Source organism: Podarcis vaucheri (assembly GCF_965113315.1).
Source record: "Podarcis vaucheri genome assembly, chromosome: 6".
Taxonomy (NCBI): domain Eukaryota; kingdom Metazoa; phylum Chordata; class Lepidosauria; order Squamata; family Lacertidae; genus Podarcis; species Podarcis vaucheri.
Window position 1 is genome coordinate 10,324,035 of NC_138764.1, and position 26,604 is coordinate 10,350,638.

The following is a 26,604-nucleotide window of genomic DNA, read 5'->3' on the forward strand; positions in this document are numbered from 1 at the left end:
TTAACTGAGGTTACTTAAATGCTTTTATTTTCTGAGTCTTTAGAGTACTTTAGGCTGTAGTCCTATATGCATTTACTTGAGATTAAGTCCAATTAAACTCAGTGGGACTTACTTTTGAGTAAGTCGAGTATGGGATTGCACTGCCAATGAAATTTTGTGTTTATGTGGGCTGACAGGATAATATGGAGGGTCATTATTGCCTGGAGAGATTTCATATGCTTCAAATCTTATGAGCTTATCTTATGGCTTAGCAGGTATATGGTTCCAGGGGCTTGTATCCATATTTTGCTGAGGTGTCCTCCTGCACTATGTGCACGATATTAACAAATAAAAACTCATATTTGTTGTAAGTTTTACTGTCTCTTGACAAGTGCACAGTAGCCATGTGTGGATCCTGCCACCACACTTTTATCAACTCTCCCATGCACACAGATCCTCCCTATTTCCATGTATTAGTCTCTCCCCTATTGTGCAGCCCCCTTTGCACACACACTCCAAGCTGATCTATGTTATCGTATCTTTAAGATAGGTAGAATCTGAAGGGCAAGTATGTTAGCGAAAATTAAATTCAGTTGATGGATGTTGTACATATATGGGTGTTTGCTTGTTAATAAAATACCTGTTCTAAATTCTTGCATTGAATCTGGGGCTTCATGTTGAAGATAACACATGATACCAGGAGTTAAATACATGATTGTAGGAAGATACTATGGAATATTTGAGGACTTTGCATCCTTCATCTCTGTCATATAAGGCAGCTGAGGAATGGAAGAGAGAGAAGTTTAAAAACAGCCTCCCCACCCTTGTCAGTGCCTCTCCTTTCTCGCTGTACTCCAACAATGGCAGAGATTTAAGTAGAGCAGCGATGGTGTGACACTGGGTATTTTTGAATTATAAAAACCCAGTTTTAACAAGGAGGAATAACAGACTGAGTACAACACAAAAAGCTGACACTGAAGTCTTTCCGAATGCCGTTCTCACTGTCCTGAAATATTGTTTTAAACAGCCCCTCCCCTGTGTGTTCCCTTGCTCGCTCATGTCTCTGCCATCGTTTGAAAACATTTTCCTCTCAGCATCTCTAAATCCCTGCTTTATTCAGACCTCTGCCACTCAAAACCACTTTTTCCTTTTCAGTTTTCCTTCCTTTGCAACTTTCCCTTCTTTCATTCCTCAGCTGCCTTGTGAGAAAGAAAGGATGTGGAGCCCACAAATACTTCGTAAAGGTAAAGGGACCCCTGACCGTTAGTCCAGTTGTGGCCGACTCTGGGGTTGCGGTGCTCATCTCGCTTTATTGGCCGAGGGAGCCGGCATACAGCTTCTGGGTCATGTGGCCAGCATGACTAAGCCGCTTCTGGCGAACCAGAGCAGCACACGGAAACGCCATTTACCTTCCCACCGGAGTGGTATCTATTTATCTACTTACACTTTGGCGTGCTTTCGAACTGCTAGGTTGGCAGGAGCAGGGACTGAGCGACGGGAGCTCACCCCATTGCGGGGATTCGAACCGCCAACCAGTCCTTTTCTAAAACCTCTGCCACTTCCCTCAGTTTCCTCCATCCCTGCTTTATTGAAACTTCTGCCATTGTTTTAATAGCACTTCCCCACAATCTCTCATTTGTTGGAAATATATCTCAGCCTTTCACTAGTTTCCAGAAGATCTAGTTCGTATTGTTATTACACAATGCAGCAGTGCATTTTCCTCTCCAAATACCTCATGGCTATTTTCAATACCTGGAATTTAGTTGGTATAACAGGTCTCTGCCTCCTACAGTTTCATAAGGCCACAGTGATACCATTTGCCTTGAATTGAAGCCTTGAACTCAAGTCCCAGCCCATTCCCAAGGTAACTCTACAGTATATTTTTGAAATATTCTGTTGTTTCCATCAAAATCTCATCAAGTCACAACCCTATTCAGCACCAGATCAATGAAGCTTTCAGTCATCCCTTCTATATCCTACTCCGAAGTAGCGAAATCGGCATATCACCCATGATTCCATTGTGGAAGGGCTGTAAATCAGTGGTATTATGATTTTATTAATTAGACTTGTCATTCACTATCTTGCCCAAAGCAACTTACAACCAAGCAAACAGACAATAAACCCCACATAGATGCACTGTGGTAGAGCATCTGTTTTGCATGAAGATCCCAGGTCCAATTCCCAGCATCCCTGGATAGGTCTAGGAGATTCTGGCCTGAAACCCCAAAGAGTCACTGCCAGTTAGGGATGGGGGACTTCATCCTGAGGGCCATCATCCTGAGGGCCATATTTCCTAGTAGATAACCTTCCAGGAGTTATATGCCAAGGGTGGGGTAACATGCAACTCTAGCCCTGTCACACACAAGTCATCTCTTCAGCAAAGACACCTTCCATCCAGCCAAAACATAATGTGAGCCAGTGACAGTGTGGTTTGGGGAGGTGTCACCTAGGAAGAGATCAGCAGGCCAGTCAGAGACTTGGGAGGACCACAGGTTCCCCACCACTGATAGACCAATGTTCATCAAGGGGTTTGGACCTGGGTGCTATCAATACATCAATCACTAACACTGGAATGAGGCGAGTCCATTTGGGCTCTCCACTGTTGCCTGCATGCTGCAGTGAGCTGAGTTCTGAGAGACCGAAACCCAACAAGACTTCAGCCTCAGTCCAGTAAATCTGAAGGAGTGTTTCCACCCCCATCATTCTGCCCACACACTGAGGACCAGCTCCGAGGGCCTTCTGGCGGTTCCCTCGCTGCGAGAACCAGGCAGAGGGCCTTCTCAGTAGTGGAACCCGACCTGTGGAACCCCCTCCCACCAGATGTCAAAGAGAAAAACTACTACCAGACATCTGAAGGCAGCCCTGTTTAAGGAAGCTTTTAATGTTTAATAGACTATTGTATTTTAATATTTTGTTGGAAGCCACCCAGAGTGGCTGGGGAAACCCAGCCAGATGGGCGGGGTATAAATAATAAATTGTGATGATGGTGATGTCTTTGTGGGTGGGTAGATAATTGAGTTAGGACGTTAGGTAGAAATCCTGTTCTCAATGAAGGTCATACTCCACTTGAAAAAGCACGTTCATAGTCTCTGAAAACTCATAGCGCCATCACTCATTGAAGGCGTAAGTTGTCTCTGTGGCTAAGAACACCCGTGATGAACTTCACCCATTCCTGGACAGGGATATAATCAACCTGCCAAGTAGCAGCAGAACCACCCAACACACTGCCTCGTAAGAGCCAAACCAGGTGGATATTGCAGCCAATGTGATCAAAAGCAGCTGAAAGGACTGCATGAATGAGCAATATTGCCCTTCCCCTAGAATAAGTCATATTTTGAGGTGACCAATGTATTTTCTAAACCAACATCACTCTTGAAATCAGATTGAAATGGGGCCAGAAAATTGGTGTCATCCAAGAGCCTACAGTTGCTTAACCACCAATTGTTGAACACCATATTCCCCAAGAAGGAGCTACGTGTGACCAGTCCTTGGGGGTCAAGGAATGAATATTAATAAGAGAAACCAAGACAAAATCCAGCAAAAGTTAGTTGCAAGAAGACTTTTGAGACAACTTGTGGCAAAACATTTCCTGGACTGTCTGCTGGTAAGGGAAACATATAAATGAATGCTCAGCCATATGAAGGAATAAACCCTCCCTGCAGATAGTAAACTAGATGCAAGGGGGAAGGACTCTGGACAACTTTTCCCTCCACCATGCCCATTTTTTGTAAGACACCCCCCCCCCCAATGCGGTAGTATGTGGTACAATCCAGAAAGACTTCTATTTGAGCAGCTCTTGTTGGGAGAGTCAGTGGAATTTGGGCTAATTGTGATTTATGTTTTGCTGGATTATGCCCAAAATCTTCAGTTCCCAGAAGCACTGATTTGGGCGCATAAAGAAAAGGCTAACATATCATATCAGTCATGGAAATGTAAAGAAACTGAAGGGAAATGTAAAGAAACTGAAGGTACATTCTTTCACCTTTGGTGGACGTGCCCAAAGATTAAGGCTTTCTGGGAAATGATATATAATGAACTGAAAAAGGTATTTAAATATACCTTCTTGAAGAAACCAGAGGCCTTTCTCCTGGGCATTGTCGGCCAATCGGTGTCAAAGAAGGATAGAACTCTCTTTTTGTATGCAACGACAGCAGCAAGAATACTTATTGCAAAGTACTGGAAGATGCAATATTTGCCCACTTTGGAAGAATGGCAGATGAAGCTGATTGACTGTATGGGATTGGCAGAATTGACCGGCAGAATCCGTGACCAGGGAGAAGAGTCGGCAGAAGAAGATTGGAAAAAATTTAAGGACTATCTACAAAAACACTGTAAAATTAAGGAATGCTGAATGATGATGGATTGAAATTAAGTGGTTTTTTTCTAGAAGAAAAGCACTGGTTAAAACCATGTTTTAAGCAGCTTTCAGCATGAAAAAAACCCCATAAATGCAAAAGTAGCCATAAACAATAAGCAAAACACTTCAAAAAGTACACAAATTTGACTATATCCATATAAATCATAGGTAAAGGTAAAGGAACCCCTGACCATTAGGTCCAGTCGTGGCCGACTCTGGGGTTGCGTTGCTCATCTCGCTTTACTGGCTGAGGGAGCCGGCGTACAGCTTCCGGCTCATGTGGCCAGCATGACTAAGCCGTTGGCTGACTTTGGGGTTGCAGTGCTCATCTTGCTTTACTGGTTGAGGGAGCCGGCGTACAGTTAATGTGGCCAGCAGGACTAAGCCGCTTCTGGCGAACCAGAGCAGCGAACAGAAACGCCGTTTACCTTCCCGCTGGAGTGGTACCTATTTATCTACTTTCACTTCAAATCTATTATCATCATCCATTAAAATAAAACAATTTTAAAAACAAACACAAACCGAAAGGTGGAGCACACAAAAACATTTCAAGAAAGGAGAAGAATATGTTTCTAACCTCTCCCTCTATTCTCGAATGGATTTTATGTTAGAAAGTGCATTAAATAAATACTTTAATTAATTTTTAAAAGTGTTTGGCTTTTTAAAAATATGGCATAATAAGAATACTCCCCTCCCCAATACTTGAGGGAACATCTATTAGGAATAATAATGATCAAATGTATTTGACTCTTTATCCCGGCTATCCTAGGCGTCATTTTAAAGCTCGGGTCCACTGGTGAAGCGGAGGCGAGCGCGCGTGCGCGGGACGGGGCGGGGCGGAGGCTCCCGTTGAGCCGCCGGCGTCGCGGGGCGGGGCCTCGGACGGGAGGCGGAGCCATCGCCGCCCCTGGAGGACCGGAGGTGGGAAGGGTGGGCGAGAAGGAGCCGCTCTGCCCCTCGCCCCCTCAGCTCTGTGGTCAAGATGGCGGCGGCGGGGGTTGAGGGGGCGAGTCCGTGAGGGCCTGTCCGGAGCGCGGTGGCGAGGAGGAGGAAGAGGCGGCGGCAGGGCAGCCCTGTGGGGAAGCGGGCCTGGGCGGGCGCGGCTGAGGGAGCGTCGCCGGCGGCGGCATGTGAGCGCGAGGCGGCGGCGGCCGAGGGCTGTGGCGGGGGCCCGAGACGGGCGGGGGACGGGGATGGGCCAGCAGGTGGGCCGCGTCGGGGAGCCGGGCGCCTCCTCCGCGCTCCAGCAGCCGGCGGCGGGGGCGACGCAGCAGCAGCAGCAACAGCCGCCGCCTCTTTCCCAGCCCCAGCCGAGGGGGCTCCGGGGCAGCGCAGCCAGGCCCGCCGGCCGGAGGCGAGAGGCGGCCGCCCCGCGAGGGGCCGAGAGCGGCTTCAATATCTTCACCCAACACGGTAAGGTGGGAAGGGAACGGGGGGGGAAGAGACCGGGGGCGAGGAGGCTGCCGCAGATGCTGGGAGCGGGTGGGTGTGGCGCTGAGGCGAGGGCTGGGGGCGGCGAGCGAAGCCTCCTCCTTTCCGGGGGGGGCGGGCAGGCACACCCGCCCCCGCTCAAAAAAAACACAACAGGAAGAATTGCGCTCTTGCATCAGACAAAGGTCTTCCTGGTCCAGCATGTTGTTCCCAGCAGTGGCCTGTTAGATGCCTGGAGGGGAGGGACCGGCCAAGCAGGAAGGCAGCAGCCCTTCCCTGTTGTATGCTCCCCCCCCCCAAAGCACCTTGTCCTTGACAGGTATACTGCTCTGAACCAAGATTGTGGCTCCAGTTTAACTGCTTCAGGGCATATGGGTAGGTAACCTCTGCGGACCTAGCTCGCGCTTGACTTTAGGGTCTCTCGAGCTTTTGAACCATCGCCCCCCATGGCTGCAAACCGACCTGGCGAAAGCTTATTCCCACAGTAAATGTATTGGTCTCCTAAGTGTTCTTTTTGTTTTTGCTGCAGCACACAACAAGGCTGCCTCTCTGGAATAATAATATAATAATAATAATAATTTATTATTTATACCCCGCCCATCTGGCTGGGCCTCCCCAGCCACTCTGGGCGGCTTCCATAAAAACCAAAAATACAATAAAATATCACACGTTAAAAACTTCCCTGAACAGGGCTGCCTTAAGATGTCTCCTGAATGTCAGGTAGTTGTTTATCGCCTTGACATCTGCTGGAAGGGTGTTCCACAGGGCGGGCGCCACTACCGAGAAGGCCCTCTGCCTGGTTCCCTGTAGCTTTGCTTCTCGCAATGAGGGAACCGCCAGAAGGCCCTCGGCGCTGGACCTCAGCGTCCGGGCAGAATGATGGGGGTGGAGACGCTCCTTCAGGTATACTGGACCGAGGCCGTTTAGGGCTTTAAAGGTCAGCACCAAGACTTTGAATTGTGCTCGGAAACGTACTGGGAGCCAATGCAGGTCTTTCAAGACCGGTGTTATATGGTCTCGGCGGCCGCTCCCAGTCACCAGTCTAGCTGCCGCATTCTGGATTAGTTGTAGTTGTAGCAGTTTTTGTTATTCCCCCGGAATATTTGTATATATGGTCAGCTTTCATGTTTACTGCACACTTGAGTGAGTTGGTTGTTTAAGGTCGTCTAAATGTTCTAGTGCTACAGATGTAGGTCAAAGGCGTGCGCCCCTTTAGAATGGTCTGTGTTAGTAATGTTGCTATAGTGGTGAGATATGTTTTAGAAATTGCAACAAAATGCTTTGCTGTATCTGCAATTGGGCTGTTTTCTACAGCAGGCTTTAGGTCCTCCCGTTTTGATTTTGTGTGTGTGTGCTTCCTGCCAACATCTGTTTTTCGATTGATATATCTTCTGGTTCACCTTCACCCTTGCTCTGTCAGTTGCTGCCTTTTCTTTCTCCATCTCCTGATTGTCGTGATAAAGTTAATTTTGGTAAGGATGAACCTCATCTTAAGGTGCCTGTCACAAATTGTGGCAACTGAGATATGCATTGCATTGCTTAGAAGGTGCCAAAAACGTTACATTATTTCAGAACCTTATGGTCACTGTTTATCAGGGTTCCTTTCTTAATTTCAGTAATTTGTAATACTACATGTGATTTTTACCACATTTGACTATAATTTCTTTTAAGTTCATGCGGTCATTGTTGCAAATGGATTGATTGAGATCCATATGTATGAACTACTTTAGCTGGATGGGAAGTACCTGACCAAGGAGTTTGGTTATGTTTATGGTGATGTAGGCAGAATACAGCAGGTTCTCTAGCTTACAACTATGATTTTAAAAGTTTCTATGTTATATAAAAAAAATTCCATGTGGAATTGACACCTGTGGACGTCTGTGCTTTACACATTGTTTTGGGATATGCCCTAGAGAAATTGCTAAATTTGTGTTGAGTGCTGACCAGATCCGCTCAGCTCCACAACCATTCTCTTCTGCATGAAATGGAGTAAAGGTAAAGGTAAAGGTACCCCTGCCCGAACGGGCCAGTCTTGACAGACTGTGGGGTTTGTGCGCCCATCTCACATTTATTAGCCGGGGGCCAGCGCTGTCCGAGGACACTTCCGGGTCACGTGGCCAGCGTGACATCGCTGCTCTGGCGAGCCAGAGCCGCACACGGAACGCCGTTTACCTTCCCGCTGGTAAGCGGTACCTATTTATCTACTTGCACCCGGGGGTGCAAGTAGGTGCAGGCGCTGGGACCGAACAGCGGGAGCTAGCAGCGGGGCTGCTAGGTGGGCAGGCGCTGGGACCGAACAGCGGGAGCGCACCCCGCCGCGGGGATTCGAACCGCCGACCTTTCGATCGGCAAGCCCTAGGCGTTGAGGCTTTAGCCCGCAGCGCCACCCGCGTCCCATGAAATGGAGTAGAATCCACCAAATGCTCTGATCCTGTGTGTACATTTCAGGAGAAAGTGAGCATTGGTGGAAAAGTCACTTTAATAAAACTTGCCCAAGGTTCATTGAGGAACCTTTTCATAATTTCTTGGGTTCTCTGGAACACCCTTTGAAAACTGCTAGGAAAGGAGGGTGTAGCTGGTACAGGATTTGCAGAGCCACTTCCATACGGCAAATATGCTTTGCGTGGAAGGGGAGATGCTGGTGTAACAACTGCTGTATCATATACCCACTTAATGCAGCGTGGGGGTGGGAAATGTACCACTTGGAAAATCCCCCAAACAGTGCAAAAATAGCAGGAGCACAAACAAGGCGCACCAATTGGGGAAATGTGCCAGCAATGCCGCCTACACAAAGAGGGAGTGAATGAACTCGCAGTGATGAGGACATGTTCCGGAACACCTCCCTGTAACGCACACAATGATGCCACAGTGCCCCTGCTCCATGATCCCCAGTGGAACAGACAAAAATATCCCTGCTGCTCCCAGTCCCCAGGCATATGTACCAATCGGGATTTGAATCTTCTTGGGCTGCTCAAGCACTGTTTTTGAGCACTGAACGTAAAGAGAGGGCAGAAGAAGCCACACAACACAGCAACAGCATAGCTTCTTTGGCTACTAATCATGAGCCCCTCATACCTTCTCACCTGCTGAGGCCAGCCAAATTCAGCTCTTCCTAGCATGTGGGGGGGGGGGAGGAATCCCCATCCAGCATGTGGCAAAATCATAGCCTTTTTTCCACACTATCTAGGGTGTAATGGATTCTGAAAAGATATGTGTAGGGTTGTTAACCAGCAGGGCCTTCAGTGTCTTGGGCCTTCAGACAGCAGAGTAGCAGGCACCAGCTCTTTGTTGCCTGTTGCATACCTATCTGTTTTAAAGCTTTCCAAGGTGCTGGTTCCTGTCTAGAGTCAGTAAGGTTGTCATTGTCCATGGCAGAACAGGCAGGAGGCGTTCCAGTCACTGCTGATCATGGGGTGGGCCTTCCTTGTGATCTATGTGGAGCTGGGTGTGGCCTGTGGAGAGTAAAGGGAAGAGATGGAAAGGGTATCTAGTAATACCTGGAACAAATAGACCTTGAACCCAGTGTCCGAAACTCCCATGGTTCTAGGCGCATTTTGCGACAGGGAATTTCATTAGCGCAAGCAGTTTCTGAGCTCTGGGAGCAGTACTGCGCCTACGATTTCAGATTAAAACTGCAGAGTGGAAGGAAAGAGGGACTTTTTTCTGCCTCCCTACTGTCTGAAGACTGGAAAAGAGACTAGAACATGTGAAAAACGAACACAATATTTTAGCTGCAATTCATTCACCTTCAGCCTTGTTGGTTGTTGTTTTTTTTGTTATAGAAAAGCGCGCCTAGACATTCTGTTGTTGCGCCCATAACCTAGGTTCAAGGTGCCATTTAGCTCCTAGCTTTCATATCTCAGTTTCTAACACTGCTGAACCTGCATGCACAGGTACAAGAGAGAGTAATAAGTGGTGCTTGGCCAGTGGTCATGCCTTAGCCGCCCCCCCCCCCGCACTGCCCCACCCACATGGGGGAAGTGGAGAGTGCACTGGCTTCTGAGTTGGTGGTTGCACTTGAACTCTGGCTGTTCAGAAACAACTGGTATATCTGCATACTATACACTGGGGCTGTGATTCCTGAATAGTTCCTCCAACACTGGCAGTAATGCAAGGCACCAGAGCTGTGAACTTGTAAAGCAAAAGTACTCCAAAGTGTTTGACCAGCTACAGTTGGATTGGAGGGCTTGGCCTTTGCCAACAGAGATCTTACCTGCATGTGGGGATGATTGTTTCTTCTGTGTGGAATACTCTTCTCCCTATTGTATGAGGTAAAGTATTAAAACCATAAAGCAGGTGGAGGCAGACAGCTACAGCAGCTATATTTTGCATTGACTGTATCCCCTTTCCTTTCTTACTTACTTGTATGGGGTTCTCTGTCTGTGCACCCCAACTGTCAGATTAGAGGAAGAAGGGCTGTTGGGTGTTTGTGGCTGGAGTTCCAAGGCAAGGTGTCAAGACTCTTGGCAGAGATGTGTTAGTAATGTAGTCAGGTTTCCACGTATGTTTTGGACATGCTCCACCTGTAAAGTCATGGTTTTTGCTTGTACTCACAATAAAATGTTCACATGGATTGTTGTACACAAGCTACGTAGGGGTATAGGCTGACTACTGGGTAGGATGCTGTCCTTGAAACTTCAACCAGAGTTGTGGGTTCATTTCAGCACTAGCCTCAAGGGTGAATAATATTGTCTTCATGGTCAAAGAGTAAGTTCTGAAGTTTCATTTTCATTTCACATTTGTACCCTGCTTTTCCTTCCAGAAAGAAGCCCAAAGTAACTGACAATTGCCGCAGCACAATCAGTGCAAAAATATCAAAATTACCAGTAGTATGAACACAACAAAACAGATAACTATAAAGCTGCCTAATACTGTGCCAAAGTCATATTGATAAATCAGCCAGTAAGTTCCAAAGAAGCCTGTCAATGACCTTAGTTTGGGCCAATATCACTGCAGTACTTAACAGCAACCGCTGACGTCTTGTATATATACGATGAAACAACTTGCAGAACAGAGGATGTGATGTAGTGGTGCCTTTCAAAGATTCTGAGATGGTACCTACTTCATTCTAGTCTTAAATTTAACTCATTTCAGGTTTCCTGTATTATAGTTCATAATAAAATGTTATTCTTCAAGGTGTGGCACACAAGGCTTATTTATTATGCATATTTATGGCCTGGCCTTCATCATTGTAGAGCTCAGGGTTAGACAATAATACAAATTGCATATCCCAAATTACTTAAACTAAAAATAATCAAAATCACCCATCATCAATAAAAAATAAGAGCAAGTAAAATAAATGTTAAAACTGCAAAGCTCCTGAGAACTCCAGGTTGTTAACACAGAAAATTTAAAACTAGTTAATTGTGAGGAACAGAAGATACCTGGACGCTTCTTCATGCAAGTTCATCTTGCACACTATATTTTTAGATAAACATCTACAAATGTAAAGCATAAATTCATAAAGTATGTATTTAGAAAGCATCCATGATACAGACACAAATTTAAGGGAGCTGTGCAGTTCTCTTGAGTATATAATTGAATATATATACTTAACTTCAAACCTGTCTGAAGGATGGAATCCATTTACGGGATTCAACTGCTGAGTCACGTCAGCGGAAGCCCTGCTTACATGGCAGGATTTCCCTGCTCTCCTCCCCCACCATGTCCCTGAATTTGGCCCTGGGGGGATCGAAAGATTCACATGGGGGAGGAGAGGAGGGATTGTTTCATAGGACAAACTGATGCTTGCACAGAAGGAAATATTGTAATAGTGCAACATTCAATGTATTGCTATTCTGCTTGTAACGTATGCAAGAGACAGGGAAGAATTTGCTTCCATTTCTGGGAACAAGTGGCTTCCTTCCACTCTACTCAGAAGGGTTGTCTTCAGCATGTATATCATCCTAGGGTTACTCTGTGGTCTCCTTATGTACTGTGATCCACTGCTTAGCTCTGCTGTAGTGTTCCCAGAGTACCGTATTTTTCCATGTATAAGACGATCCCTATTTTTTTGAACCCAGAATTAAGAAAATGAAACCCTAAAATAGAAGTGAAAATCTGGATGATTGCCGATGGCAAGTTGTTGATCTTTTTCAAGGCGATCACCCTCAGAGTTTCCAGCATGAGGTACATGCAGTGCACTGTGCTGCAGAAGCAAAGGCAGTGACTGGGGCATCACACATTCCCCCTCGGTGGCAGCTGCTGCTGCTGCAGGGAAGCAGGCTCCCAAGCAGGATGCCAAGGAAGAGCCAGGGGAAGGCAGCGGGAGGTGGGAGTTTGAGAGGGGAAGAGGGGGGAAAAGGAAAGAAGGGCAAGGAGAGGTAGCTGAGGCAGCTCTCAGCGGCGGTGGTGGCAGCTGCTCTCGATCCGGTGGTCGAGCCAGTGAGAGCTTCAGGAGGCGAGCCAGTCGCCAGCATGCAGCCCAGAAGGGGGGAGAAAGGTGGGACGGCAGCAGGAGGGACCGCCTCAGCCCACCCAAGCCAAAATCCCGGACATATGCTTCAATATTTTAAAAATTCCCCCAGATGCCCATGTTCCGTGTACAAGACGACCCCCAATTTTTTACTAATTTTTTTAAGCAAAAAACCTCATCTTATACATGGGAAAATGCGGTGTTTCACAGGTAGGAATGTAGAGCATTTCATCTTTTCCACTACTGTATTGGGGATGTCATGCATCCTCTTCTGTTCACATGCTGGGTTCTTAGCTCTATCCTTTCATCTTGGAGTTTGTTGATATTAGCTGGAGAAAGTAGCTGATAAGATTGCTTCCCAACATCTTTCACTTAGCTTTACAGGTGGGGCAAAGAGTCTACAAATACACAAGCACAGAAACCTTAAACGGAAAGTGTGTTACAATGCCTTTATTGGGCCCAACTAAAAATCTCTATATTATGCTTTTTGTTAGTATGTCTTTCTATAGCTATTATGCATCGTGTAAGCACTTCTGCCACATAGAGCCAGGCACAATTGACTGCATGTTGGAACAAAATAGCTTGCTTCCCATCCCACCTTACCTGTCTGCAGCTGAATTCTTGGGGGCCTGCTCAGCAGCTATTAAATCACTTTATATAAGCAGTAGCTTATGGTTTTGTTTACCAAAGTGTTTTCTCCTACTTTGTACTATTTCCCTCATTGATTTGTCTTGTTTGAAATAATGGAAACTAGTTTTACATGAAAGGTGTTGGTTACGATGGCAAGTGTTTTGATGGAACTCAGTTATTTTTGCTGGAAGTTGTATAATAATTTAAAGATGCTGCTTCTAAACTGTAGGACTAGATTTACAGCTTCACTTTAGAGAAATCCTGGCTCTTCTGGATTTGGCTGTTGAGCATGGTTCTATCTTAACTAAAGCTAATTAATGCCTCAGATGAAAACTTTGTCAGCTGGGAGAAAACCTATTATGTTGAAGGCTGTTCATGCTGTGTTCTTGCATTTAAACAGTTTTAATTGTCCTGGGCACCAATCCAAACCTTGGGTACATTCAGAGAGCCAGAAAATCACATCCAGTGGCCGGAGAATTTCTCTTCACCCAGTTACAATCTAGGTCTGCACCCCTTCTTTCTCTCTTATTGCCCCTGCAACTTCTTTTGGTTCTGGTGGCCTGATCCACACTACCCAAAAATTCCTGTTTTAGATGGCAGCACAATTAATTCATGCTCCCACCTTTTCTCTCAAAGAGGAACTATCCTTCTGAGGAATAGTTGGTCTTTTTTGCTGGAGTAGGAATGTTCTGGAATACATCACTAACAGATAGTACAGACAATTTAAGGCCCAAACACTTCTCATTGCTAGGCAGTCCAGTAATCAATTTGCAGTCCAGTAATCAATTTTCTATAATTGAAAAACAGTGTGCATCCGTATTATATAAACACTGAAGTCTCTTATCTCCCCCCACCCCCGCAACATTCAACCATAGAAGGAGAATAGTCTAGATGTCAGGTCAGAATTTATATACCTCAGTCTAGAACAGAGCAGGGTGTTCAGTTCAATCTGTAGGTTTCATATTGTCTGCTAATTGCTAATGAATTTTGCAAACCACCATTCCCTGTACCCGAAGAAGGTTCTGAAACCTGATTGCTCTCAGATAATGGTAACTTGCTAGGCTAGATCCCAGCATAAGACCCAGAGCTTCCCAGTTCACTACTTTGTGTATGGTCTTATGTATACCCCAAACCTATGGAGCACTGATACTCCAGGCTGTATTCTCAAAACTTAAACATAATTATTTCAGTTTCTTTTTAAACAGTAGTGGGGAAATAAGCATTACTGGACCGTTCAACTTGTTGACTTTTTGTAAAAACTGTGTTTATCCATCCAACTGTGTGTATCCATTTATGTATTATTCCCAAAACAAGGTTGTGGTGCAAGCAATAGATCAGTGTTTCCCAAACGTTTTTGGGCAACGGCACACCTGTTTACCGGAAAAAAAACTCGCGGCACACCACCATTAAAGCCCCGCCCCGTGATGTCAGCGCGCAGCGTCACGCCGGGAGGGACGCACAAAAGTGAACGTTTTTTCCCTTCCCCTTGCCGGGGTGGGAGGAGGCAGCAGAGCGAGGGACTGAGGGACGGCGGCGGCTGTTGTGGTGGTGGCGGCGATAGCGGGCGGAGGAGGAGCCGTCGCCGGGAGTTGCTGCTGCTGCTGTTGCTGCTGCTGCCCGGACATGCCGGCCTCCTCCTCCTCCGCTGTCTCGCGCTCCTCCCTTTTGCGCGCGCTGCCCCGCCGCTCGGCACCACCACCGCGGAGCCGCCCCCGGCTCGACGCGGATCCTCGCCGCCGCCGCCTCTCGCCGCCCGACTCGCCCGCCTCCCTCCCACGGCACACCAGCCGGTGTCTCACGGCACACTAGTGTGCCGCGGAACACCGGTTGGGAAACACTGCAATAGATAAACCTTTTATGTGACTTTTTGCCACTTGTTTAATAAAGATACTTTGCTGTGTGCTTAATGCAATGGTACCTCAGGTTACAGATGCTTCAGGTTACAGACTCCACTAACCCAGAAATAATACCTCGAAATAATACCGAGAACTTCGCTTCAGGATGAGAACAGAAATCGTGCAGTGGTGGCACAGCAGCAGCGGGAGGCCCCATTAGCTAAAGTGGTACCTCAGGTTAAGTACAGTTTCAGGTTAAGAACGGACCTCCGGAACGAATTAGGCTCTTAACCCGAGGTACCACTGTACTTGTAATCCATTTTGAATGAAATGCATGGCAATTGCTGTAAGATACTAAATAGGATATGGCTGAGAAAAAGGAGCTCTGATGTGGCTGGCCCAGCAGAAGATCCTTGGTAATAATGGTGGGTGTACATCCAAGTTTCCTTCCTGGACTTGAGGCTTGATGTTTGTACAAGCTTTTCATACAGCAGGAATTGACAGTTTCATGCCTTTTGCGGGGACGGGGATTTTAGTATTTGCATATGTGAAAGTTAAACAAGATAACTTGAAGGGTAGGTTTAATAAGGTCTTCCAAAAGCAGTCTATTGTTGAGAGTTACAGTTAAATCATGCCTATGGACTAAAGTAGCTAAAAACAAATACAGTGGTGCCTCGCAAGACGAAATTAATTCATTCCGCGAGTTTTTTCGTCTAGCGAATTTTTCGTCTTGCGAAGCACAAAATCCCATAGGAATACATTGAAATCCAATTAATGCGTTCCTATGGTCAAAGAAAGTCCAAACAAAGCCAAATTTGGTACAACAAGAGTTTATTAAGTGCTCTTTAAAGTCACACATACTGTAAAGAGCATTTCAAAAATTGAAGGAACAATAAATTAAGTTTCTAAACATGACAGAAAAACAATTAAAAATCAACAAAGTGTACAGTACATTTTCTAAGACTCTGGGGGACAACTCGAAGAAGGTTCCTCTTCCACTCTTTGCTTCTTGCTGAAGAACCCCCTCTTCAACTGTTCCCCCAGCCGCCCCACCACACAGAAATTCAAATCCAGAATTTTTTTAAAAAAACAGCAGAGTGGCCCAATGGTCACAGAAAATCATAAAAATGCAGAAAAAAACACACAAGCTTCCAGATTCTTGCAAACCCCTCCCCAACACCCCAACCCAAAATCCAAACCCCCCCCAAAAAGTTTTAAAAGTTTAATAGAAGTTTTGGAAAAGCTTCAAAAATCACCAAAGTCTTCAAAAACCTCAAAAAAGGCTACCACACCGCGTTCTATGAGTTGCTCCTCGAAGTCAAGTCGCAACTGTATTAACGGTGTTAAGAAAAAGGAAACAAACTTGCAAGACGTTTTCGTTTTCCGTCTTGCGAAGCAAGCCCATGGGGAAATTCATCTTGCGAAGCAGCTCAAAAAACGGAAAACCCTTTCGTCTAGCGAGTTTTCCGTCTTGCAAGGCATTCGTCTTGTGGGGCACCACTGTAGACACATACGCCAGCGTGCATATTATTACAACCTTTAATATGTATCAATGGGATCCTTTCATTCTTTATTTTATTTTTTCTGACATTGGTATAGAAAATTATGCTGGCAATAGGTTTTGGGGCTTCCCGCCACTTGCTAGTGCAGCATCATAAAACTTTTAACCGTAAGACATACTGATGAGATTGGCAGGGCATGCATTTGGTTATCTGATTGTGGCTGCACACACCCAGGTAGTAAAGCTTATTGACCTCAGTGGATCTTGCTTTTAACATGTGTAGAATTTTGCTTTTAGGGCAGGAAGTAAAGCTGTGTTTAAGTTAATTCTTGCTAGTTAGCTTTGAGTTGGACTTGTTTTCTTAGGAAGGATCGATTTCCCATTTTTGAGCTATGCAGCCTGATCCGATGTACGCTATGCATTCTTGGAAATAAGTGCTGATAAGCTCCTGCCCACCTAGCAATTCAAAAGCATGTCAAGTGCAAGTAGATAAATAGGCACTGCCCCAGCGGGAAGGTAAACGGCGTTTCTGTGTGCTGCTCTGGTTCGCCAGAAGTGGCTTAGTCATGCTGGCCACATGACCCGGAAGCTGTCTGCAGAGAAATGCCGGCTCCCTCAGCCTATAGAGCAAGATGAGCGTGCAACCTCAGAGTCATCTGCGACTGCACCTAACAGTCAGGAGTACCTTTACCTTTACCTTTACCTTTAAGTACAATAAAAGCATTTATAAAGGCCTTTAATGTGTTCAAACCACTTCACATACACAGTAGGTGAATATTATTGGGAGCTGAGACTGGTGGCTAGCTTAGTCCATGGCGGATGTGATTTTTTAAAAATGAAACTTCTTATATTTACAGATAGGTAGCCGTGTTGGTCTGCCATAGTCAAAATAAAAAAATTCCTTCCAGTAGCACCTTAAAGACCAACTAAGTTAGTTCTTGGTATGAGCTTTCGTGTGCATGCACACTTCTTCAGATACTAAGTGTGCATGCACACGATGGAATTTAAATGTAAACAAACAAGTAAATAAAATACACCATCATTTAAACTGAGAGTTGAAACTGGGAGGATTTAGATATGTAAGCGTTTACTTCATGTCATAGAGCAGGTGAGAGATATTTCGGAAGTCAGCAAGGAGTTGCCACTGGCTTACAATGGCACACATCACAATAAGTGTTTATCTTTTGATCTGTAGTGTCTGGCCTTGTGGTTACACAATGGCTCAATTTATTTAAAAAGCTAATGCTATTATGGTCTCTAAAGATATTTCATTTAGAATAAATGAGAAGCCGGCTACATTACAGATCCCTTGAGGTTTGTTTCTGGCAGTACTAGTAAACCACTACACAAAGCTTTGTTGCATTAGCAATCTCTGTTGTGGAAATCTCATAGTTTCTGAAGTTTTAAGTTTATCAGAGGTTCCTCAAAATATGGTATCTCTAGTTATAAATAATTATAATGGCTTTTTTTAATCAGCCCAACTGGCAAAGTTTAATCCAAACTTGTTTTTATAAGGTGTTTTCTGATTCTAAAGATGTGGAATCAGAACCCACAGTTTTCTTTCTAAGAATAGAGTTACTTTTATTGGATTTAATTCAGTTGATTTTGGGCAGTACACATTATGCTTCTTTCTTCTTTTCAGGAAGTTTTATTCTGGTTAATCTCCAGAATACTGCATGCAGATTACCTTGATCCTAAATATGCTTTAACTTCAGTGTGGTAATAATAGTTTATTGGTGTTTTACTGATACAGCAGAGATATGGTCCACTCCGATTTCCTTATTGGCTGTTTTGGCACATTTTAAATTGGGTTGCAATTTTTCATCTGACAGCTTTAATTTAAGCCACATCATCATATTAAATTGGTTTGCCAAGTGTGAAACAGAGGGTGGAATTTAACATCACACTGTGGTAAACATCCCATCAGCACAAGCATTGCAGCTTGTCAGGCTGAACCGGCCCCCCCACTCCAACGCACTGTTCTGGGGGTTTTCTCAGTCCCCCACACCAAACCAGTTTCAGGGGGAGAGGAGAGAGGGGAACCTTGTTGTGCTAGCAGAAGCTCTCGCATAGGGCTGACAGGACCCATAGGAAGCAGATCAAAGACTGCATATGAGAATTTGAACATTTGGGACAGGATTCACCTAATGAGCAAAGGAGTCAGGAGAAAAAGTTGCAATCCTGTATTCACCCTTCATGACCTATCTCTGTAATTTCACAAGATGAAGCAAGCTGTTTTCTTGTGCACTGTGGACTCTCCTCCATTGTATTCCAGGCACTCCCTCCATATCAAAGTCTTCAAATAGGTGTTGTCAGAATATTCACTCAGTTTCTCCATTGCTTTGCTAAACACTTTTTAGCTGGTCTGTGCCTGTATAATAAAAGTTGCATTTGATATTTGTATTTGTTAAACACAGTAGAACTAAGGAGACTTCCTCTATAACTCTTGCAGTTCAGAAACTTGTGGGTCTCACTGAAACTGACTGGAATCCCATTTCTGTTTTTATACTGCGGCTTGGGAAGCCTGTGAACAGCAGTAACAGCAGGCAGGGTCATTCTGGCGTATGGTTGCTACTGCAGGTAAAAAGGTAAAGGTACCCCTGCCCGTACGGGCCAGTCTTGCCAGACTCTAGGGTTGTGTGCTCATCTCACTCTAGAGGCCGGGAGCCAGCGCTGTCCGCAGACACTTCCGGGTCACGTGGCCAGCGTGACAAGCTGCATCTGGTGAGCCAGTGCAGCACACGGAAATGCCGTTTACCTTCCCACTGGTAAGCGGTCCCTATTTATCTACTTGCACCCGGGGGGGGGGCTTTCAAACTGCTAGGTTGGCAGGAGCTGGGACCGAACGATGGGAGCACACCCCGCCACGGGGATTCGAACCGCCGACCATGCAATAGGCAAGTCCTAGGCGCTGAGGTTTTACCCACAGCGCCACCCGTGTCCCGACGGACACAATTTCATGAGTCTTTGCTTGGACTGATAAGGCCAAGAGCAGAATCCAAACACCATGGAAGCAGCAAGGTTAAAAGGAGTGGTTCAGCTAGCACTTCATTTAAAGATCTAGTGTGGGCATCCGCAAACTTGGCCCTCCAGATGTTTTGGGACTACAACTCCCATCATCCCTAGCTAGCAGGACCAGTGGTCGGGGATGGTGGGAATTGTAGTCCCAAAACATCTGGAGGGCCGAGTTTGCCTATGCCTGGTCTAGTGCTTGTGTCAGTCAGGATGCAAGGGGTATGGCAGTGATTACACCTATTTTTTCTGCACCATCTCTAGCCTGAGTCAGCGGAAAGGCCTATACAGTGGTACCTCGGGTTAAGTACTTAATTCGTTCTGGAGGTCCGTTCTTAACCTGAAACTGTTCTTAACCTGAAGCACCATTTTAGCAAATGGGACCTCCTGCTGCTGCTGCTGCGTTGCCAGAGCACAATTTCTGTTCTCATCCTGAAGCAAAGTTCTTAACCCGAGGTACTATTTCTGGGTTAGCAGAGTCTGTAACCTGATGCGTATGTAACCTGAAGTGTATGTAACCCGAGGTACCACTGTATTGCCAGAAGCTAGATCAGCTTAGAATCCAGCAGTTCCTTGCCTGTCCCAACTCCACCTCCTGTCTCCAAAACACTGAAGGGAATCTTCTGGAGCAGTACAGAACATGGCCTAAGACATTAGCAGAATTCGGGAATCCTTCCACGCAGAAGCGTAAAGTGCAGGATATCTTTGGATTCACTTGTAACAAGATTTCTGTGGAGAACCAGCTAGGAAATCAGCTGGGCAGATAGTCTTCTTCCACCCATCCCTTACCTAGGGAACATTATATTTTGACTTAACTAGATTTATTATTGCACAAAAGATGTATTAATTTGCATATTTGAGAGAGCTGTAGAAGTAATGGTTACATGATTGTAAAACTACTAAAATACAATGTATAGGTAATTGCTCCCTTTTTCCACTAGGGGATGCTGCAGACCTTAAATAACATGCCAGTGTGCCATTTATAGAAGCCTCTTCACATGCGCATAGGAAATTAATGATAGCTGTAGTCAGGACCCCAGAGTGGTACTTGGTCTTCTATACAGGTAGATAAATAAAAATTGGGGGGTGGGGGTTAAAATAGTTTGGCTCGTGTGCCCCTATCCTGGTGTCGAGAGAGAAAACACTGGCGAAACCCCAGAGTTGTGATTTTAAAGCTGCTATGGGAACGACCTTTTAACAGTGTTCAATAGAAAATACTTTGGGCGTGTTTTGAAACAAAGCCCTCTTTATTGTACCAAATAGTTCTGTGCTTGGTTAACTTTTTGCTTTAGGCAGATGTGTCTGTGCTGTAATGCGGCCTTAGCAATTCTAGACTATCAGACAGCATGTTGTAAGCCGGTAATGAGGGGTTATTTGAGACCTCCACCAAAGTGACAAGGGATGCGGGTGGCGCTGTGGGTTAAACCACAGAGCCTAGCACTTGCCAATCAGAAGGTCGGCAGTTCGAACCCCCGCAACGGGGTGAGCTCCCGTTGCTCGGTCCCTGCTCCTGCCAACCTAGCAGTTTGAAAGCACGTCAAAGTGCAAGTAGATAAATAGGTACCGCTCTGGCGGGAAGGTAAACGGCGTTTCCATGCGCTGCTCTGGTTCGCCAGAAGCGGCTTAGTCATGCTGGCCACATGACCCGGAAGCTGTACGCCAGCTCCCTCAGCCAATAAAGCAAGATGAGCGCCCCAACCCCAGAGTCAGCCACGACTGGACCTAATGGTCAGGGGTCCCTTTACCTTTACCAAAGTGACGGAATATAATTTCAACTACAAATCAAAATGATTGCAGGTGTTTTCTTTGTGCCATTTCCCACAGTGTTTAAAGTTTGGAATCCCTTTCAGGTTGCATGAAATAACTTGGGGGAATATGTAGCCCCAGGAGATTTTGGGGTTCTAATTACTAAAGGAAGCTGCCTGATAACATGCAAGTTGCTGTGATGTATGTCTATCTTTTTACAGTCTTTGCCCTTGGCGTGGCTAATCTGTGGCCCCCTAGATGGTGTTGGAAGCAGTCCCAGCCAGTGATTAGGGATTATGGGAGTTGTAGTCTGGCAGCATCTAGAAGCCCATCCTTGGTCTGGCATAAGAGATATTTAAGGGAGATGTTCAGAGAGCAGAACTATGGGATACCAGTGGAAGAGATACACACAAATTCAGCAGGGGAAATCATTGGGCTCCATAGCTATTACCAGAGTTGTTCTGAAATCAATCGAGCTTCAACAGGAAGAGGCAGAAGCTGTGCACGGTGATGCTAATCATCTCCATGGCCAGCAACAGCCTTCTTGCCTCCTTTCTGACATCATAATATACTGCCATATTGCAAAGTTTATCTGGTATTATATTATGATGTTGGAAATTAGATATTGCCCAGACCTACAGTGCAGATCCATACTTGCAGTTTAAAATAATGTGGTACAAGGTTTTCAATTATAAACTAAGTGCATCTGTGGAAGCGACTATTTGGATGTTTTGAACTTGCAACCGACTGGGAAAGGAAGCCTTATTTAGTGGAGACACAATGAGGCCTCTCCTCTGCCTTATGCAATTTTAGTTGCCTTACCTTCCTATTGTGAGATCTGGGGTGCATCCCTGGGAAGCGCTATGAGGCAGGTTCTTGTCTGATTTGTATGCATTTGGAGATTAGCATGCCTTATTGTGTTCTCTGCTTCTCTGAAGTCCCTGTATGTTTCACATATCTCCAGCCAAAAGTACTTGGCCTGCTAAACTGTTTTGTAATAAATATTTGCTGATCAGAAGAGAAACAATAATTAGAATTGGGGGAATTTCAGACACTTCAGAAGACTCCAGAGCACAGCTTAATACAGCATAATGACAGATCTCTGGAAGACCCACCTTCCCCGCATTTCCAGAGCATTTCCAGTGAACTCTGTTAGAAGTGTAACTCTTAGGCACTTGGTGCCTGTGCTACTGTGATGATGGCTTGCAAGTGTTTGTTTTCTGCTTTCTGACCCTGTATTCCTTGTCCGATTCATAAATACTTGCAGATATTGCATATAGCCAGTAGCCGATGTTCAACTATGTGATTTGCTTGAGAGGAGAGGGAGGGCATATTTCAATAGGAGAGAGTTGCAGGACAGAGCATCCCTGCTCCTAAATTAGTGGTGGTTGTGGTGAGATGCACGTGTCATTCCAGTGGGGCTGGGAATCAAGCGACCCTCACTCCTACCTGTTAACGTTAGATAATTTATTGCAATTTTTAAAAGCAGGCGGTCAGTTTCACAACTGTGTTCCCTATGGAATATTTGACTGCTACCAGGTGATTATACAGTGGTACCTTGGGTTAAGTACTTAATTCATTCCGGAGGTCTGTTCTTAACCTGAGACTGTTCTTAATCTGAAGCACCACTTTAGCTAATGGGGCCTCCTGCTGCTGCCGCGCTGCCGGAGCACGATTTCTGTTCTCATCCTGAAGCAAGGTTCTTAACCCGAGGTAATATTTCTGGGTTGGCGGAGTCTGTAACCTGAAGCGTATGTAACCTGAAGTGTATGTAACCCGAGGTACCACTGTATTGTCAGTTTGACTGACCAGAATAAGTCCCTGCTACCAGGGCAGAGAAGAAGTGATGTATTTGGGCAAAAGAGAGATTACTGAGTATTGAGGGATAAGAATACATTCTGCTCTTGATGGCAAGGGAAAGGCTGTGTTGAATTTCTTCAAATTATAGGGCAGGAGCAAAGGAGGACATAAACATTTAAACTGAATTCCTTTAATTGCTTTTTACTAGCAGAAGGATGTTTCTTAGTGTATTGACAAGTACATCTCTTAGAGAGACTTTTCTTCCCTGGGAAACCAAGGAAGGTATGATGTCATTGACTTTAAGTGGATGTGAGCCTTTATATAGAAACCAAGTAAACCTTGCATTTGCTCTTTATTAATGATAGGTTTTCCCCTTCTTGCTCAACTGAGATATATAGACATCTGAAACTTAAGACTGTCAACTCACAAAGACAGATGTAGTGGAGACAAATGTTAGTGGGGCCTCCTAGGACAAACAGCTGATGCTGTCCTGACCACTCCTTTATGGCATTCTTCCTACCACTGTAGCAACAGGAAGGAATAATGTAATAAGCAGCCATGTTCATCTCTGTGTGGGAGGAAGGCTCTTAAAATAACAGTAAGTGGGCCTTTCCTCTAACTTGGTATCAACTTTGATTGTTTCTTCCACTTGACTTGCGAAGGAAGCTGGCTGAGTGCTTAATGTTCCGTCTTACTGAGAAGTAGGCCACAATTTCAAGTCCTGGTCTGTGCTCCTTGACCTGTAGGAAGGCCAGGAGGAGCCCAGGCGTTTAACAGATATTGAGAACCATGATGGTTAAGTTAAATCAAGACTGCTCTAAGTACCTTTCCCATTTTGCAATTTATATATTTCCCAGGCAAGCATGCATATTAATAAGTTGCCATAACAAATAGTATATGTTGCTTTACAGCTAAGCCTTTACACAGTCTAGTTGTATTCTTATTTGTGCAGAACACTTGTCTGTAAACAGACATGATTATGCTGTACAGAAAGACAAGACAGATTCCTGTCTGGCTCTCTGTTCACATGCAAGGATACTAAGCAAGGTCATTTATTTGCAGACTAAAGCTACAATCATGTGGATTCTAGCTTTATTTTACATAGTACCTTTGTTTCTGTGAACCATCACCACCATTTTGTTTTGGGAAAATCAAATAGTAGTGATGTCTGCATTGACTTGCATGGGGGAAAGAGAGGCTGCACCCCTGGAAGGTTTTGGGTGGGGAAAACCCACTCATGCCAAGAGGGTTCTTGCCAGGGGGTTGACCAGAAAATTTGCATTTATAGAAAGCCCTTGACCATAGACATCGTTATTAGGGCAGGGCGATGTATCAATATATCGTCCAAAATCAGCTTGAATTCCACATCATGGTAAAGGTTTCATAATATGAACATGGAAATATATTGCAAATTACGATGTGTGCATGTGCTGTGTAAAAAAATGTGATGTCACCACTTCTCTTGTGATTCCTGCCTCCCCTGTTGCTCTGTGCAATATAAAATAATAGTTGTAACAATATGTTAAAGGTAAGAAAAATATATCTGTTTTAGACCCCTAAATAGTAGCGGTTGCCAGGACGTTACCCCATTCGCCTCTACATAGTTCCATCCATATTTCAGACATTGTGATATATTGGCATATCACAATGTTTAGCTGATAGAAAACCAGATTACTCAGCCCTAATCAGTTTGCTTTACTGAGTGCTTCCTTTTACATTGTTTGGAGCAGACATGTTTGTAGGGTAGCAATTCACTCTAAACACAACTTCAGCTAATGCTATTCTAGGTTGCATCAACAGAAATATAGTGTCCCAGGGGAAGTAATAGTCCCGCTCTATTCTGCCTTGGTCAGACCACACCTGGAGTAATGTGTCCAGTTCTGGGCCCCACAATTTAAGGATATTGACAGGTTGGAACATGTGCAGAAGAGGGCAACCGAGATGATCAAGGGTCTGGAAACCAAGGCTTACGAAGAACGGTTGAGGAAACTGGCTATGTTTACCCTGGAAAAGAGGAGACTGAGAGGGAGATATGATAGCCATCTTCAAATATCTAAAAGACTGTCACATAGAGGATGCAGCAAGCTTGTTTTCTCCTGCTCTGGGGACTTGAACCCAAACTAATGGCTTCAAATTACAAGAAAGGGGAGTCCGACTAGAACTTTCTGACTGTCAGAGCTCTTTGACAGTGATACATGCTCCCACGAGAGGTGGTGGATACTCCTTCCTTGGAGATTTTAAGCAGAGGTTGGATGGCCATCTGTTATGTATGATCTAGTTGAGATTCTTGCATTGCAGGGGGTTGGAGTAGATGGAGTCCCCCCAACTTTACAATCTATGATTTGATTTTATTCTTAAATTACTTTGTGGTTTTTCATAGGAAGCCACCCATGAATGAAATAAATCAATAAATTCTAATGTTGAAGAACTGCCATGCTTCCTAGTCATGGAAGTGGATTAGAATTCTCACCACCCCTAAGCATACTCTGAAATGGGGGGAAGTATATGAGATTCCAGAGTTGGAAGACTTGCCAGTTCCTAGATTGCCTCCCTTCCCCATATGACCAGCTATGAAAAATATGTTTTTCCTGAATCCTTGTGACTTCATTGTGTGCATTGCTGCCCCACCTCTGTTATGAGTCAAAGCAGTTGTGCATGAATGCCATCTTTGTTACCAGAGAAGATTGTCAGAAATGAATAAGGGGGCGTGTTTCCAATATTCTTCTGTTTTGCAGTCTGTGAGGTTTTCTGTTACCTTGGACACGTGGCAGCTGCTAGTATCATGCTTGTGAATAGAGTCCCTTGTCCTTGGCTGAGTAGCAGCCCTGTAGCTAGTACCCAAGCAGAGTGTGTCTCTGTATTTATCGATCTGAGAGACACAGCTAGCTTAACCTCATTGAAACACCCCACCCCAGAAGTGTTCATTGCTGGTTGTGAACATCTGGGGAGTCTAGCTAACTAAGCTAAGGCTAAATTCTCAATGCTTTTGCTTATCATTGTTCCTAAGGTAAAGGTAAAGGTACCCCTGCCCGAACGGGCCAGTCTTGACAGACTCTGGGGTTTGTGCGCCCATCTCACATCTATAGGCCGGGGGCCAGCGCTGTCCGGAGACACTTCCGGGTCACGTGGCCAGCGTGACAAAGCTGCATCTGGCGAGCCAGCGCAGCACACGGAACACGTGCTTTAAAAAAGAATTATTCATATTTAGTATTTCTTGGGCACAAAAGAAAAACAAAAAACCCTGAATCCATTCATGCTATTTTCTTTAAGCGTACAGTGGTACCTCGCAAGACGAATGCCTCACAAGACAAAAAACTCGCTAGACGAAAGGGTTTTTGGTTTTTTGAGTTGCTTCGCAAGACGATTTTCCCTATGGGCTTGCTTCGCAAGACAGAAACGTCTTGCAAGTTTGTTTCCTTTTTCTTAACACCGTTAATACAGTTGCGACTTGACTTCGAGGAGCAACTCATAGAACGCGGTGTGGTAGCCTTTTTTGAGGTTTTTAAAGACTTTGGTGATTTTTGAAGCTTTTCCAAAACTTTCCCGACACCGTGCTTCGCAAGACGACAAAAATCGCAAGATGACAAAACTCGCGGAACGAATTAATTTCGTCTTGCGAGGCACCACTGTATTAATACTTTGTTCAAACAGAAGGGGGGAAAGGTTGAGTTGAACTTGGAAACTAAAAGGTAATTGACTGGTGGGTGTTCTAAGCACAATTCTATCAGTTTTGTGATAGGTCGAGTGATCCTGCCTAGAAATGGAGACTGCCTCTATGTTTTGATAATGGGCTAAAACTGAGCGGTCCAGCTGTCTAAGTGCACAACTTTGCAAGTCTCCCCTCGTCCCCTTCTAAATTCTTGGGAGCACAGGGAGATTTGCAAATGTGTATGTGGAG

The 26,604-nt window shown here is 45.1% G+C and overlaps 1 protein-coding gene across 5 annotated transcripts in view; it reads left to right on the forward strand.

The window, feature by feature from the left end:
* Positions 1 to 5,529: 5,529 nt before the first annotated feature.
* ABL2 (ABL proto-oncogene 2, non-receptor tyrosine kinase) overlaps positions 5,530 to 26,604 on the forward strand; it is a gene marked incomplete at its 5' end in the record, with an annotated part of 82,694 nt that continues 61,619 nt past the window's right edge. For all 5 annotated transcript variants that reach the window (XM_082229023.1, XM_082229025.1, XM_082229026.1 and 2 more), the window contains one exon: positions 5,530 to 5,749. In XM_082229023.1, coding sequence (XP_082085149.1) covers positions 5,530 to 5,749 — 220 coding nt within the window. The remainder of the gene's footprint in view (positions 5,750 to 26,604) is intronic.